Consider the following 17,211-nt stretch of genomic DNA (forward strand, 5'->3'; position numbering starts at 1 on the left):
GTTTCCAAGGGAAGGGAAAGCATGAAAGTCCCAGAAAGGGGCCGGGCACGGTGACTCACGCCTGTAAGCCCAGCGCTTTGGGAGGCTGAGGCAGGCAGATCACCTGAGGTCAGGAGTTCGAGACCAGCCTGACCAATATGGAGAAACCCCGTCTGTACAAAATATAAAAAAATTGGCCAGGTGCAGTGGCTCACGCCTAGAATCCCAGCACTCTGGGAGGCAGAGGCAGGCAGATCACGAGGTCAGGAGATCGAGACCATCCTGGCTAACACAGTGAAACCCCGTCTCTACTAAAAATACAAAAAATTAGCCATGCGTGGTGGCGGGCGCCTGTAGTCCCAGCTACTCGGGAGGCTGAGGCAGTAGAATGGCATGAACCCAGGAGGCAGAGCTTGCAGTGAGCCGAAATTGCGCCACTGCACTCCAGCCTGGGCAACAGAGTGAGACTCCGTCTCAAAAAAGAAAAAGAAAAAAAAAAAATTAGCCGGCGTGGTAGCACGTGCCTGTAATCCCAGATACTCTGGAGGCTGAGGCAGGAGAATCGCTTGAACCCGGGAGGCAGAGGTTGTGGTGAGCTGAGATTGCGCCATTGCCCTCCAGCCTGGGCAACAAGAGCGAGATTCCATCTCAAAAAAGACAAACAAACAAACAACAACAACAACAAAAAGTCCTGGAAAGGGATCCAGTCTCCACAGACAATCAGCAAGACCCAGGCACCATTCCTTCAGCACTTGTTCCATCTCCCCGCATTCTTTGCACCTTAAAATTGGCGGACTGAGTGAATGGTTGAGGGCACATCTCCCTTGATCTCCAGGACACAGTCAGAGAGGTTCTGGTCCAGATAGAAGGGGGATGAGCCATCACTGAAGGAATCCATCTAATCTCCAGGGAGAGGCAAAGGTGAACACAACCCAGCTGATTCTAAACTCCCATATACACTGCTTTAAACACTTCAACCTCCAAGGCAAAATCTTGGTGGGATGGTGGTGCGAGGTTTGTAGGAAGTAACAGAATAAGATATTTTCTGGATTATTTCACTTCAAAAGCCTTGAGCTACCAAGATCATAAGAAGAATACCTAGCACCAAACTATTTCCACGTCCCCATTTTTCTCTATACCTCATTCTCAAACTTCTAACTTTATTATCCCGTACTTATGTGTATCCCTTCCCCTACCTCCTCCTCCCCTATCTGTCTATTTCAGTCTCTCAGTCTCTCTCATTCTCTTTTTCCACATCTCCAGGGACAGCCTAATTGGATGGAATTTAACTCTCCTTGCCTGGATAATTTCTGAAACCAATCAGTCCTGTCCCAGTCCACAGTGGTTCACATAGTGGAAGGAGCAGGAATGTGCTGAGAAGCAAGTCAGGTACTTGTGGGGCTGTCACAGCCAGCACCAATCCAGGGCCCATCTGTGTCACTGGGGTCACGGATGATGGGTCAAAGGCATGTGGGACCAGATTCCATGAGCCAATCTGCATTATCCCCAATCCATCTGGAGCTTGCTTGTCTAAGTCAAACATTTATGCAGGAACTAACTACACTGGAGGTAGAGATAAACAGCTAACATTGAAGACTCTAGGTAGGGGAGGGGGAGGGATAGGAGAATATTCCCATGGATTAAATACAAAAGTCAGTTACAGTAACTACAGCCTTCTAAAAAATGAAAAAACAAAACAAACCACCAAAGTCAGGATGTAGTGTGCTCAGCCAAGCTCCCAATCTAGCATAAATAGAGGAGTGGCTTGTTGAAGGAAGTGGCCAGGAGACTAGACAGATTGAAAAGGCACCTGGGGCTACAGTCCGACCCTGGCTCCTTTCAGGGTTCCCAAGGAAGCTGACAACTCAAGAACTGAACACAATAAGCTAGTCCTACCCAACTACAAGCTGCAAGATGGCTCCACTGTTCCACCTCCGTTCCACTCTGAGCCTACAGAGCGTGGTGGGGAATAGACATATGGACGCTAAAATCCAACCCCTGGTGACAGGCTGCTTTCTTCTCTCTTTCCCCATCACTACACAAGGATTCGCAGAGGAGGAGTAGCATCACGCATCCTATCCAAGCAGAGTGAAACTTTCGTAGGCATCTCATGCTATTTGCCTAACATTTGCTTCTGCAGAAGATTGCCAGAGCAAGCTTCCCTCCAGTCTAACACGCCCTGGCCAGCTGTTCCAAATTAGCAAGATCTTCATCACCAGAGAAGGATCTTTTTCAGTGTGGTGGGAGGGGGTTGCTTTCCTCCCTTTAGGGTTCCTGTCACTGGGCCCTCTCTCTGTAAGCAGCCAGATCCTCAGAGAAGCTGAGGACACGCCAGCCAGCTCTCTTCCCTCCCTCCTCCAATGGCCAGCCCAAGAAAGAGAGCGCTCCTTCATGCGGGGGAAGTCCCATGGCAGTGAGGCTATGGAAACTTTGCCGTCTAAGGCTGTGGAATTCTTCCACTGGGCTCCTGCAGTTAATCATCGCAGCTCCCTGGATTCCCAACTTTGGGCTTTAAAAGGTAGCACCCGAGCAAGAAGGACAAACATATCGAGAAGAAAGAAAAAAAAGTTGGTGTAAGCGAAAAGATAACTACCTCCAACGCTTGTCTACTGAGTAACTGAGTAATTGTGAGAAGCGGAAAGAAGAAAAGAGCACAGGAAAAATAAGTATAGACCACACTCCAGAACATCACTCCAGATTCCCAGCGAAAGCTGCCCAGATCCACTCTCTAGAACCTACACAGAACATTGCTCCTTTGCTAATGTACTTGTAGAAGGATTACCTACGGTTGCTTTGTTTGAAACTTTCTCCTCTCAGCAGATCACCGGCTTCTGTCCCCCTTTGGAAAAAAGTGCTAGAGGCCGGGCACGGTGACTCACGCCTGTAATCCCAGCATTGTGGGAGGCTGAGGTGGGCAGATCGCTTGAATCCAGGAGTTCGAGACCAGCCGGAGCAACATGGTGAAACCCCATCTCTACAAAATATACAAAAATTAGCCAGGCATGCTGGTGCACACCTACAGTCCCAGCTACTCTGAAGGCTGAGGTGGGAGGATCTCCTGAACCCTGGAGGCAGAGGTTGCCGTGAGTGGAGATGGCACCACTGCACTCCATCCTGGATGACAAAGTGAGACCCTATCTTAAAACAAAACAAAACAAAACAAAAACAGAAAGGTGCTAGAGAGCTCACAGTTGTGAGTACACAGCTCTCAAATATTAACTTCCAAGATGCTCAAGGTGGCTTCTTAGGCCAGGTTGTCATGGTTTCCAAGACCACAAACAGAAGTTTGGTTCAAAAGAAGGGCAGGAAGGGAATTGCCTTTTTCTCCCTAAAGGAATAGTTTCTAGAGCCAAGATGAAAGGGGGATATGGCAAAAGGAAGAGAAGTTTCCATAACAGGGCAAAGAAAATGGACAGTCTTGAGAGTTCAATTTTTCCTGGTGAGCATAGGGAGAGAGGCCTCATGTGTAGGATTATAAGGCCCTATTCAGAGGGTGAGATAAGCCTAGGAGGTTAATAGGAAGAGGAGTCAGCTTTCAACTATATTAAATGTCCACCCAACCAAACCTAGGAGGCAGGAAGAACAGAGGCCAAAATTAAGCTGCTTTGGGAAGGCGAAGGCCCTCCAAAGACTCTGAATTTTGCCTGCAAGAGGGCAATTGAGATAATTATCCCCAGAAGTGATGTGTGGAGGTGCTGTTTCCAGAATTGAGGCCTGCCTTGCTGTCCACCCCCTGCAGGTCCCCTGGTCAGGACTCTTTCAACTCTCATTTCAAAGGAGCCAGAGGAGGAGAACATTGTAAGAAACCAAAATGCTACCATTCCTCCCAGCAGGAGCTGTCAGCTGAGTGCGGCCACCTGGCCCAGGAATTCCCTTTCAGACTCATGGGCAGCTCTCTGCGGCTTATGAGAATCCCCTTGGATGCTTCCTCCTGAGCTGGTGCCAGCTTGGAAAGGAGACAGAGTTGCTCACCGCTCTGCTATACCCAGAAGCAGCAACTGTGGCACCACTGTAGGTTAATTACCACGTATGCTCCACCACCTTCTCAAAGCAGACAGGGGCCAGGGTGGGCTGACCACAAGCTAGGAGGCAGGTCAGACCTGTCACAATTTTATCACCAGTAACAATACTAGCCAATAAGTTCCAGGTCTTTTCAGGGAGCAGGTCCCCTACTTTTCCCACCAACTACGTCAAACAAGAATCCCATAATCATAGCAACGTAGATGGAAAAGTCTAAACAAATCCCCTCATTTTACATTTAAGCACATACGAGTCAAATATTATGCTGAGCACTGGATAAAAAGGCTACACAATCTTTTTTTTTTTTTTTTTTTTTTTTTTTTTTAGATGGAGTCTAGCTCTGTCACCAGGTTGGAGTGCACTGCTGTGATCTTGGCTCACTGCAACCTCCGCCTGCCAGGTTCAAGTGATTCTCCTGCCTCAGCCTCCTGAGTAGCTGGGACTACAGGCATGCACCACTATGCCTGGCTAATTTCTGTATTTTTAGTAGAGACAGGGTTTCACCATATTGGCCAGGCTGGTCTCGAACTCCTGACCTCATGATCCGCCTGCCTCGGCCTCCCAAAGTGTTGGGATTATAGGCGTGAGCCACCGAGCCAGGCCAAGGCTACACAATCTTGATGGGAAAGCAGGACAGGGGAAGAGACATCTGAGGCAAAGAAGTCTGTATTGGGTGTCAAAGGAAGGGCAGAAACATCTCCCGTGCCTGCTTGCCTGTGCCTACCCAAAACCTCTAGGTTTTCCCCTGCCGCCAGCTTGTGGTCATCAAGCTGCTGCAGGAGAGAGCTCATCACAGCGTGGGCCTCCCCTTCAGCCTGAGCAGAAGGGGACCTTCTCTTTCCAGAGCTGCTATATACAGTCAGGTAGCATGTGCCCTGAACATGGGCACCAGGTAAGGAGGTGGTTTGGGAGATTAAATCCACCCTAAGTTTTGCCAGATGGGCCTTGCACCTGTGGGCTATATTCACCTTTCTAAAATCTTTAAAAGTAACTTAAGGACTAGCAGGTGCAGTTAACCATCAACCTGGCATTCCCTTGGGTCACCAAATCCTGAAAAATATCTCAGGAAGAAAATCAGAAGTGAATGCGGTTTGACCTGGGGATGCACCAGAGGCAGGGCTGAAGATGCCCAAGCAGGCAGCCCTGTGGGGTCTCTGCACCCGGGCCAGGCTCCTGCCCCTCACAGCTCACAGGCTCTCCTGTGACAGTCCTTCCCAAGTAGCACCAGTGCCTCTCAGCCAACCCTCCTCCAAATCCATTCTCCCTGAGCCTTCGTTTCCTCATCTAAAAAAAATGGGGATCAAAAAGTCATCTACCCCATACCAAAGTTGAAAGGATTATTACTTTTTTCATGTGCAATGGCCCTTGCCCTTGGATGAAGATCAAGTATCTTAAAAAACCATTGAACAGTGAGGCACACTGCCTCTGCCCCTCTGTCAGAGCCTCCCCGTGCCTCTGGCCACCGTGTTCCTATACTTTCCAGTCCTGGGTCTGGACCCTTGGCTCTGTGTACCAGGAGGACATTGGTACTCCCCATTCACAGACTTCTCCAGAATCTCTAAGTTTTGAAGCTATATCTGTGGAATCTATCTGTCTGAGGTTCCTTTTTAAGTGGTGTCAGCAAGACTGAGTAAAAAGACAGAAAAAGTTCATGACAGTAAAAGAACTCTGTGTTAAGAACTCACATTTGGGTAATGCTTCACAGTTTTCAAAGCACTCTGACATTTGATCTTTGCGACAATCTTTTCAGCTAGACAGGACTGACAATATCGTTCTTTGACAGATTTTATAACATATGGTCTTAAAGGTGAGGTGACTCACTCAATTAAGGCCATTCAACCACAGGAAGAGCATAGAAGCAGCTAAGGTTTACTCCATACTACAAGGTCCTAAGAGAAAGTGGAGAGAAGAGGCTGGGCACGGTGGCTCATGCCTGTAATCCCAGACACTCAGGAGGCTGAGGCAAGAGGATCACTTGAGGACAGGAGTTTGAGACTAGCCTGGGCAATACAGTGAGACACCATCTCTACAAAAAATAAAAAAGTGGCTGGGCGTGGTAGCATGTGCCTGTAGTCCCCACTACTTAGGAGGCTGAGGAGGGAGGATTGCTTGAGCCCAGGAGTTTGAAGCTGCAGTAAGCTATGATCATACCACTGCACTCTAGCATGGTGACAGAACAAGACCTGGCTTAAAAAGAAAAAAAAAAAAGAGAGAGAGCAGCCTGTATAAAATGGTGGGATAATTCTAGGCCCAACCCAGGACATTGGAGCTAGGGATTCGTGTCCTGATGAGCTCAGAGGATTAATACAGGTTCTCCTACTTCCTCTCAGAGGTAACAGTGAGACATGCTGAATGTACGTGTGATGTCTGTGTGTGTCATTCTTCTTGGCCATGGACACCTCGAGGGTACAGTTTGTGGTCTAGATGGAGGCGGTACACTTCCTGGTGTGGTGCTGAGGTACAAAAGGGAGGGAACAAAAAAGGGTGGAGGGAGATTAGAGAAAGAAAGGAAGAGGGCCTTTTCCCTTAGGGAATTCCCAGTCCGCACAATTCTAAATAAAGAAGACAGGATACACCCATATTAAGAAGGCCTATGATTATAGTACAGCACATCCAGAAATATTGAAGTGCATCGGGACCAGGAAAGACAAAGACTGACAAGGGGAAGAAATGCAAAAAACAAAAGCAAATACAAACCCGAAACATATAAACGGGAAACAAAATGTTGCTCTAGAGTCTTTCCACCCTTTAAAGGCCTTCAGTATTGAAAGGAGGGAATCTTTAGGGTCAACAATAGGGTCTTTCCCTAGGAAGGCAAGCAAAGGCAAGATTGTGGCCCCAGATAATCACTTCTCTCTAGCTAGCACTTCTGGGTTCAGATGATGTCATGCGCATTAAGTATTTGTCGAGAAAAGAGACCTCTGGAAGGGTAAAACCTCAGGACGGAGTTTATAAACAGCACACTCAACTCCACCTGTCTTCCACCATCTAGGAGAGTGACCCTCCTCAGTTTCCTGCTACAAAGAAAGAGCAGGCTATTCTCTTCATATTACTGCAAAGGATGATATACCCAAAAAATGTGATTAAAAAAAGGAGGGCCTCCATGGGCAGATGAATGGACAAACAAGTGTGGCACATTCATACAATGGAATTATTATTCAAGGAAGGACGTTCTGACACATGCTGCCACACGGATGAACCTTGAAGACATTATGCTAAGTGAAATAAGCCAGTTGCACACACACAAATAAATAGGGTATAATTCTATTCATATGAAGTATGTAGAATAGGCAAATTCATCGAGACAGGAAATAGAGTGGAGGTTCCCAGGGGCTGGATGGAGTGAGGAATGGGCATTATTGTTTAATGGGTACAGAGTTTCAGTTTGGGATGAAGGAGAAGTTCTAGACATGGATGATGGTGATGGGAACCCTACACTGGGAATGTAGTTAGTACCACTGAACGGTCTACTTAAAAAGGGTTAAGATAAGCTGGGTGCGGTGGTTCATGCCTGTAATCCCAACACTTTGGGAGGCTGAGGCGGGTGGATCACGAGGTCAGGAGTTCAAGAACAGCCTGGCCAATATGGTGAAACCCTGTCTCTACTAAAAATACAAAAATTAGGCCGGGTGTGTTGGCTCACGCCTGTAATCCCAGCACTTTGGGAGGCCGAGGCGGGCAGATCACGAGGTCAAGAGATCGAGACCATCCTGGCTAACACGGTGAAACCTTGTCTCTACTAATAATAGAAAAAGAAATTAGCCGGGCATGGTGGCAGGCACCTGTAGTCCCAGCTACTAGGGAGGCTGAGGCAGGAGAATGGCATGAACCCGGGAGGCAGAGCTTGCAGTGAGCTGAGATTGTGCCACTGCACTCCAGCCTGGGCGAGAGAGCGAGACTCCATCTCAAAAAAAAAAAAAAAAAAAAAAATTAGCTGGGCATGGTGGAGTGTGACTGTAGTCCTAGCTGCTCGGGAGGCTGAGGCAGGAGAATCACTTGAACCTGGGAGGTGAAGGTTGCAGTGAGCCAAGATCATGCCACTGCACTTCAGCCTGGGGGACTGAGTGAGACTCTCTCAACAACAACAACAACAACAAAATGGTTAAGATGGCAAATTTTATGTTCTGTATATTTTATCACAGTAAAAAATAAATAAATAAATAAATAAATAAATAAATAAAAATAGGAGAAGAAAGAAGACCAGATGGAAGACTCATGCTGGTATAGACAGGTGAGAAGGGTGGAGAAGGGAAGAGCAGAGCTAAGTTCCAGACGTGGGACCAGCAGCTGCTGTCAGCAGGGCTCAGACCCATTGTGGTAATGGAGGTGCAGGCCAGTGGGGCACAGGTCAGTCACCACAGACATGCCCAGGGCTGGGAGCCCACACAGAGCCTGGCACAACATCAAAGAACTCAAGGGACCTGGCAAAGCTGAGTGACAAGGCAAAGGGGCGGAGAAACAGACTGGGCTTTCTGAATACCATGCAGTGTGTTTGTGTGTGGTGGGGGACAACGGTGGGAGTGCACTGAGGGTGGTGGGCATAAGATAGACAAATCACCTTTTTAAAGAGCAGGAGAGAGGCATCTGTGTTCATCCTCTCCTCTCCCAAAGTCACCCTATCATCAGCTCAGAGAACACAGGCACCTGGTTAGAGCAGGTACAGCTAAGGCTTTCTTGATCCAAGACGGAGAAGTAAGTCTCCAGGCTTTTTGATCACTCTGTATTAGTATCTCATCTGATCCTCTCAACGACCTTGGGAAATGGGTCATATCACTCCCATTCTACAGAGGAGAAAACTGGCTACATAATTTGTCTAGGCTCACACAGTAAGAAGACAAGCCAGAATCCAAACCCAACTTTGGCAGAAGCCACACTTTTTTCATAATACTGCCTTTGAGTTGCTTTCCAGACATGAGAGCTCTCCTCAGTGATCATTCATCTCTTAAAGTATGGTACAGTGATTAAGAGCGTAAGCTCCGTGGAGAGACGGCCCAAATCCCAGATCCACCACCACCATCACTATCCATTTGACCTTGGGAATTTTTTTTTTTTTTTTTAAGACCAAGTTTCTCTTTTGTTGCCCTGGCTGGAGTGCAGTGGTGTGATCTCAGCTCACTGCAATCTCTGCCTCCTCGGTTCAAGCAATTCTCCTGCCTTGGCCTCCCAAGTAGCTGGAACTAGAGGGCCACCCCACCATGCCCGGCTAATTTTTGTATTTTCAGTAGAGAGAGGGTTTCACCATGTCGCCAGGCTGGTCTCAAACTCCTGACCTCAAGTGATCCGCCCACCTCGGCCTCCCAAAGTGCTGGGATTACAGGCATGAGGCACCGCGCCCAGTCCCCATGCTCTTCTTCTTCTTTATTTTTTTTTTTTGAGACAGAGTCTCACTCTTGCTAGGCTGGAGTACAGTGGTGCAATCTTGGCTCACTGCAACCTCCGTCTCCCAGTTCAAGCGATTCTGCTGCCTCAGCCTCCCAAGTAGCTGGGACTATAGGTGCTCACTACCATGCCCAGCTAATTTTTGTATTTTCAGTAGAGACGGGGTTTCACCATGTTGGCCAGGCTGGTCTCGATCTCTTGACCTCATGCTCTGCCCACCTTGGCCTCACAAAGTGCTGGGATTACAGGTGTGAGCCACCACGCCCAGGCCTCCCCCCACCCCCCACCTCCGTTCTCTTCTTACTGCTCCCTAGGAGCCTATTCATCTGCTGTTACACTGAACTGGGACCTCATTTTTTATCTCCACCACCCCAAGTGATGCATTCTCACCCCAATGGCATGCATTTTCACAAGTTTCCAACCTACTGCCTTTTGTGATAGCTATTTTTATCCCCTTTCAAGAATTGAAGGAACTGAGACCTAAAGCCCTACAGTTAACTTGTGGCGAAACTGGACCATAAACCCAGGTCCAAAAAACCCATGTTCTTGGCTGTTACATGACGTTTTGGCATCAGAGACAAAAAATCTACCACATGGTAAAGGGGAAAGTAGCTTGGGTTGAATTTCAAATATTTGGATTGGAATCCAAGCTCTGTGACCTCGGACAAGTTTCTGTTTTTTTTTTGTTTGTTTGTTTTGTTTTTTTTTGAGATGGAGTCTTGTTCTGCCGCCCAAGCTGGAGTGCAGTGGCATGATCTTGGCTCACTCCACCCTCCGCCTCCCAGGTTCAAGCGATTCTCCTGCCTCAGCCTTCTGAGTAGCTGAGATTACACCACTACGCCCGGCTAATTTTTTGTATTTTTAGTAGAAACAGGGTTTCACCATTTTGGCCAGGCTGGTCTTTAACTCCTGACCTCGTGATCCACCAGCCTTGGCCTCCCAAAGTGCTGGGATTACAGGCATGAGCCACCACGCCCTGCTATTTATATATGTTTTTTAGCTATAGGGTCTCACCCTGCCACCCAGGCTGGATGGAGCAATCTTCCCGCTTCAGCCTCCCCAGTAGCTAGAACTACAGGCATGCACCACCATGCCTAGCTAATTTTTATTTTTATTTTTTGAGCCAGGGTCTTGCTCTGTTACTCAGGCTGGAATGCAGTGGCATGATCAGAACTCACTGAAGCCTTGGCCTCTGGGCTCAAGTGATCCTCCTACCTCAGCCTCCTTTGTAGACTACAGGGGTGTGCCACCATGCCTGGCTGTAGGCTGCTAAGCTTGTCTCAAACTCCTGGGCTCAAGTGATCCTCCTACCTCAGCCTCCTTTGTAGACTACAGGGGTGTGCCACCATGCCTGGCTAATTTTTTAATGTTTTTGTAGAGACAAGGTTTTGCTATGTGGTCCAGGCTGATCTCAAACTCCTAGGCTCAAGTGATCCTCTCACCTCTGCCTCCCAAAGTGCTGGGATTATGGGTGTGAGCCACTGCACCTGTCCAGAAACTATAATTTTAAATGCCTGCTTTGGGCTTGTCATTCTGACATATATTACATGAAATTATAAAGATTAATGATTCAAAGTGATTAATATAAGAGCTATTCAAGAAATGGTAATATTATTTTCTTCTATATCACAACATTTTTTTTTTTTAACTGACACATTTCCTGTCATTTTCATTTGTATTTCCTTTTCATTTTTCTTCCCCTCTGCTAGTTTGGAAGTTACATTATACCAAGTTTTTGAGTATTAGCCTAGAAATCTTAACATGTATTAGCCTAGAAATCTTAACATAAAGACTTCTAATAATCAATATCTTAAATTTTTTCTGTAGAAAATATAAGGATCTTAGAACACTTAAACTCCAATTACTATATTCACCTTCCAATTTTTTTTTTTTTTTCAGATGCAGGATCGCTCTGTCACCCAGGCTGGAGTGGTGCAGTGGCGCGATCTAGGCTCACTGCAACCTCCGCCTCCTGGGTTCAAGCGATTCTCCTGCCTCAGCCTCCTGAGTAGCTGGGATTACAGGCATGTGCCACCACGCCCAGCTAACTTTTATATTTTTAGTAGAGACAGGGTTTCACCATGTTAGCCAGAATGGTCTCAATCTCCTGACCTTGTAATCCGCCCTCCTTGGCCTCCCAAAGTGCTGGGACTACAGGTGTGAGGTACCGCGCCTGCCCTCTCCTTCCAATTTATATGCTATAGTTACTGAGGATTTTAATTATACCTTCATTTTATTCATATCTATTAGACATTTTTATATTTGTCTTTGACATCAATATTTAGATTTCACTCCATGTTTACCATTTTATTTGCTCATCATCCCTTCTTTTTTTTTATTTATTTATTTATTTATTTATTTATTTATTTTTTGAGACAGGGTCTTCCTCTGTTGACCAGGGTGGAGGGCAGTGGTGCCATCATAGCTCACTGCAGACTGAATCTCCTGGGCTCAAGTGATCCTCCCACCTCAGTCTCCCAAGTAGCTGGGACTACAGGCCTGCATCATCATGCCAGGCTTTTATTTATCTATTTATTTTTAAATTTTTATTAGAGATGAGGTCTATTTTGCCCAGGCTGTTCTTGAACTCCTGAGCCCAAAAGATCCTTTCATCTTGGTTTCCCAGAATGCTAGGACTATAAGGCATGAGCCACAGTGCCCAGTCCATCATCCCTTCTTGAATCTTAGACTTTCCTTTTAGTACAGGCATACCTCAGAGACATTGCAGGTTCCAGACCACTGCAATAAGGCAAGTTCCTGGTTATTTATTACTTTTTTGGTTTGTCAATGCATATAAAAGTTATGTCTACACAATACTATAGTCTATTAAGTGTTTTTATGGTTAAAAAACACAATGTGACTACCTTAATTAAAATATATTTTGTGTTAAAAATGCTAATGATCGGCCATGGCTCACGCCTGTAATCCTAGCACTTTGGGAGGTTGAGCGGGGCAGATCACTTGAGGTCAGGAGTTCAAGGCCAGCCTGACCAACATGGTGAAACCCTGTCTCTACTAAAAATATTTTTTAAGGCCGGGTGCAGTGGCTCACGCTTGTAATCTCAGCACTTTGGGAGGCCAACGCAGGCAGATCACGAGGTCAGGAGATTGAGACCATCCTGGCTAACACAGTGAAACCCCGTCTCTACTAAAAAAATACAAAAAAAAAAAATTAGCCGGGCGCGGTGGCGGGCACCTGTAGTCCCAGCTACTCAGGAGGCTGAGGCAGGAGGATGGCGTGAACCCGGGAGGCGGAGCTGGTAGTGAGCCGAGATCGCGCCACTGCACTCCAGGCTGGGCGACAGAGCGAGACTCTGTCCCAAAAAAAAAAAAAAAAAAAAAAAAAAAAAAAAAAATAAAATAAAATTATATATAAAAAAGGGTGACCCTTTCTTGTCCCGGCCTGCACGGTATGGGTTCATGGGTCTCTGAGACCTTAAAATTGAGAGCGTTTTTGCACTCCAGGGGCTGCTCCTGGCGGCTCTGTGGCCGTCACCATGCCACAGAACAAATATATTGAATTACACCGTAAACACTATGGATACCATTTGGAATACCATGAGCAAAAGAGAAAGAAGGAAAGTCGAGAGGCTCATGAATGTTCAAAGAAGGCAAAGAAAATGATTGGTCTGAAGGCTAAGCTTTACCATAAACAGCATCATGCTGAGAAAATACAAATGAAAAAGACTATCAAGATGCATGAAAAGAGAAACACCAAACAAGAGAAGGATGAAAAGACTCCACAGGGAGCAGGACCTGCCTGTCTGCTGGACAGAGAGGGACAATCTCGAGCTGAAGTACTTTCCAATATGATTAAACAGAAACGAAAAGAGAAGGCGGGAAAATGGGAAGTCCCTCTGCCTAAAGTACGTGCCCAGGGAGAAACAGCAGTATTAAAAGTTATTCGAACAGGAAAGAGAAAGAAGAAGGCAAGGAAGAGGATGGTTACTAAAGTCTGCTTTGTTGGAGATGGCTTTACAAGAAAACCACCTAAATATGAAAGATTCACCAGGCCAATCTGCGTTTCAAGAAAGCCCATGTAACACATCCTGAACTGAAAGCCACTTGGTGTAAAAAAGAATCCCTCATCCCCACTGGACACAGCTTTGGGTGTTATTACCAAAGGTACTGTCATTGAGGTAAATATGAGCGAATTGGACCTTGTGACACAAGGAGGCAAAGTTATTTGGGGAAAATACGCTCAGGTTAACAACAATCCTAAAAATGATGGATGCATAAATACAGTCTTACTGGTTTGACAGGAATTTCATATATAATTATTGAGGACTACACACCAACTGAAAAAACTGCCATTACTGTAATGTTTCTACCAAACAGTCATACATGTCTGCAATCAAGAGATTTACTACATTGTAAACATTCAAACGGTCCAGTCTTATAAATGGTCTTTATTTTGAAATCTGCTTAGACCCCATGTTCATAAAATTGAATGACTGAATTGAATGTTCATAAAATTCAATTGAAAAAAAAGCAAATATACAAATATCCTACTTCATCAATATCTGCATTTATGAGTGGGTATTCAGCAATTTCCTGAAAAACCACCAGTGTCCGTTGAAAATGCTTTTCAAAAAGGTTAATACACACTTAATTATGTGCCTGAGAATTTAACTGAAGTATCTTCTACCTCATTCATCATTAATCCTAAAAAAGGTAACATTAATACAGATGTTAAGTTTACAATGTTTATACTAAAAGTATGTGAGGAGACACAAAGTTCAGAACTCTTAGAGAAATCTTCTCACCTGTGAAATCCTTAACTTCTGAATACAGCAAAGGTCCAGTTAATTCACATTCTAAACATTTTTTTCGTCTCATTTACCACGTATAATAACACCTACTTGGCACTATTTTCTACTCGAATCATGAAAATGAAAAAAAAATACTAAAGTCTTTGTACTTTGTTAGCATTTTCTGTATTCTAAACAGCATATTTCTACTTTCAGAATGGTATTAAGAATTAGTTTAAGCAACTCCAGCTAAGTTTTAAAAGGAAAAAAGAAGACTGCACTGATTCTCTGAGGAGAAATTTATTTGTAGTTACTTAGATGATGTAAAAAAGTAAGGTTTTTTTTCACTGGTGAAAGCACTTTTGTTATCTGTGATATGTTGTGGCTTTAAGGATGGCTGTACATTACATTAATCTATTAATCACCAAAAAAAAAAAAAAAAAAAAAAAAAGCTGGGCGTGGTGGCACATGTAATCCCAGCCACTCGGGAGGCTGAGGTGAGAGAGTCGCTTGAACCCAGGAGGCGAAGGTTGCAGTAAGCCGAGATCGCACCACTGCACTCTAGCCTGAGCAACAGAGTGAGACTCCGTCTCGAAAAACAAAAACAAAAAACCAATGTTAATGAACATCTGAGCCTTCAGGAAGTGATAATCTTTTTGCTGGTGGAGAGTCTTGTTCTAATGTGGATGGCTGTTTACTGATGGGTGGGGTAGCTGTGATGATTTCTTTAAATAAGACAATAACAAAGTTTGCTGCATTGACTGACTCTTTAGTGAGACTTCTCTATAGCATGTGATGCTATTTGACAGCATTTTTTCCTTTTCTTTCTTTTCTTATTTTATTATTATTATTATTATTATTTGAGATGGAGTCTTACTATGTTGCCCAGGCTGGAGTAAAGTGACACGATCTGAGCTCACTGCAACCTCCACCTCCCAGGTTCAAGCAATTCTCCTGCCTCAGCCTTCCAAGTAGTTGGGATTACAGGAATGCACCACCACACCTGGTTAATTTTTGTATTTTTAGTAGAGACAGGGTTTCTCCATGTTGGCCAGGCTGGTCTCGAACTCTTGACCTCAGGTGATCCACCTGCCTGGGCCTCCCAAAGTGCTGGGATTACACGTGTGAGCCACCGTGCCCAGCCTCTTTTTTTACATCCTCATGAAGGACTGATATTTGATAGCATTTTACCACAGTAGAACTTCTTTCAAAATTGGAGTCAATCCTCTCAAACCCTGCAGCTGCTTTATCAACTATGTTTATGTAATATTCTAAATCCTTTGTTGTCACTTCAACAGTATTTACAGCATCTTCACCAGGAGTAGATTTCATCTCAAGAAACCACTTTCTTTGCACATTCCTAAAAAGCAACTCCTCATCTGTTCAAGTTTTAACATGAGATGGCAGCAATTCAGTCATATCCTCAGGTTCTACTTCTAATTCTAGTTCTCTTGCTATTTCCACCATATCTGCAGTTACTTCCTCCACTGAAATCCTGAACCCCTCCAAGTCAGCCATGAGGGTTGGAATCAATGTCTTCCAAACTCCTGTTAATGTTGATATTTTGACTTCCTCCATGAATCATGAATATTCTGTTTCTCTCCTTTTTTTTTTCCAGACAAGGTCTCACTCTGTCACCCAGGCTGGAGTGCAGTGGCACAATCATGGCTCACTGCAGCCTCGACCTCTCAGGCCCTAACAATCCTCTCACTTCAGCCTCCTGAGTAACTGAGAGCACAAGAGAACACCACCATGCCTGACTAATTTTTTCACTTTTTGTAGAGACAGGGTCTCCCTGTGTTGCCAGGCTGGTCTCAAACTCCTAGGCTCAAGTGATCCTCCTGCCTCAGCCTCCCAAAATGCTACGATTACAGGCATGAGCCACCATTCCCAGCCCTTGAATGTTCTTTTTTTTTTTTTTTTTTTTTTTTTTTTGAGACGGAGTCTTGCTCTGTCGCCCAGGCTGGAGTGCAGTGGCGCAGTCTCAGCTCACTGCAAGCTCCGCCTCCCGGGTTCACGCCATTCTCCTGCCTCAGCCTCCCGAGTAGCTGGGACTACAGGCGCCCACCACTGCGCCCGGCTAATTTTTTTCTATTTTTAGTAGAGACGGGGTTTCACCATGGTCTCGATCTCCTGACCTTGTGATCCGCCCGCCTCGGCCTCCCAAAGTGCTGGGATTACAGGCGTGAGCCACCGCGCCCGGCCTGAATGTTCTTAATGGCATCTAGAATGGTGGATTCTTTCCAGAGGTTTTCAATTCATTTTGCCCAGATCCATCAGAGGAATCATTGTCTATGGCAGCTATAGCTTTACAAAATATATTTCTTAAATGATAAGACTTGAAAGTCAAATGTGTTCCTTGTTCCATGAGCTGCAGAACAGATTTTGTGTTAGCAAGCATGAAAACAACATTCATCTCCTTGTATGTCTCCATCAGAGCTCTTGGGTGACCAGGTGCATTGTCAATGAGCAGTAGTATTTTGAAATACTAGTAGTAGGTTTCAACAGTGGGCTTAAAATATTTGGTAAACTGGCCAGGCACGGTGGCTCACGCCTGTAATCCCAACACTTTGGAAGGCTGAGGCAGATGGATCACATGAGATCAGGAATTTGAGACCAGCCTGACCAATATGATGTAACCCTGTCTTTATTAAAAACACAAAAATTAGCCAGGGTGGTGGCGGGCGCCTGTAATCTCAGCTACTTGGGAGGCTGAGACAGGAGAATTGCTTGAACCTGGGAGGCAGAGGTAGCAGTGAGCAGTGAGCAGTGAGACCGCACAATTGCACTCCAGCCTGGGCAACAAGATCGAAACTCCATCTCAAAAAGAAAAAAATATATATATATGTATACAGCAAACCATGCTGTAAATAGATGAGCTGTCATCCAAGCTTTGTTGGATGATAGACCACAGGCAGAATAGATTTAACATAATTATTAAACGCCCTAGAGGCCTGGTGCAGTGGCTCACATCTGTAATCCCAACACTTTGTGAGGCCGAGGAGGGCGGATCACTTGAGGTCAGGAGTTTGAAACCAGCCTGGCCAATATGGTAAAACCCGTCTCTACTAAAAATATAAAA

At 45.4% G+C, this 17,211-nt stretch overlaps 2 protein-coding genes across 11 annotated transcripts in view; one reads left to right on the forward strand and one right to left on the reverse strand.

Annotated features, from left to right (window-relative positions):
- The window catches only part of ATP2B4 (ATPase plasma membrane Ca2+ transporting 4), a 115,845-nt gene that overhangs the window by 70,498 nt on the left and 28,136 nt on the right, over positions 1 to 17,211 (reverse strand). The window lies entirely within an intron of this gene.
- On the forward strand, positions 12,876 to 13,437 carry LOC126939347 (ribosome biogenesis protein NSA2 homolog). Its single transcript, XM_050764629.1, has one exon. It carries the CDS (start codon positions 12,876 to 12,878, stop codon positions 13,419 to 13,421), a length of 546 nt encoding a protein of 181 aa, XP_050620586.1. The 3' UTR covers positions 13,422 to 13,437.

Source organism: Macaca thibetana, chromosome 1, assembly GCF_024542745.1.
Source record: "Macaca thibetana thibetana isolate TM-01 chromosome 1, ASM2454274v1, whole genome shotgun sequence".
Classification (NCBI taxonomy): domain Eukaryota; kingdom Metazoa; phylum Chordata; class Mammalia; order Primates; family Cercopithecidae; genus Macaca; species Macaca thibetana.

Excerpts from the sequence above, each read along its gene's own strand:
- LOC126939347 (XM_050764629.1), top strand. The coding sequence starts at position 12,876 with ATGCCACAGAACAAATATATTGAATTACACCGTAAACACTATGGATAC.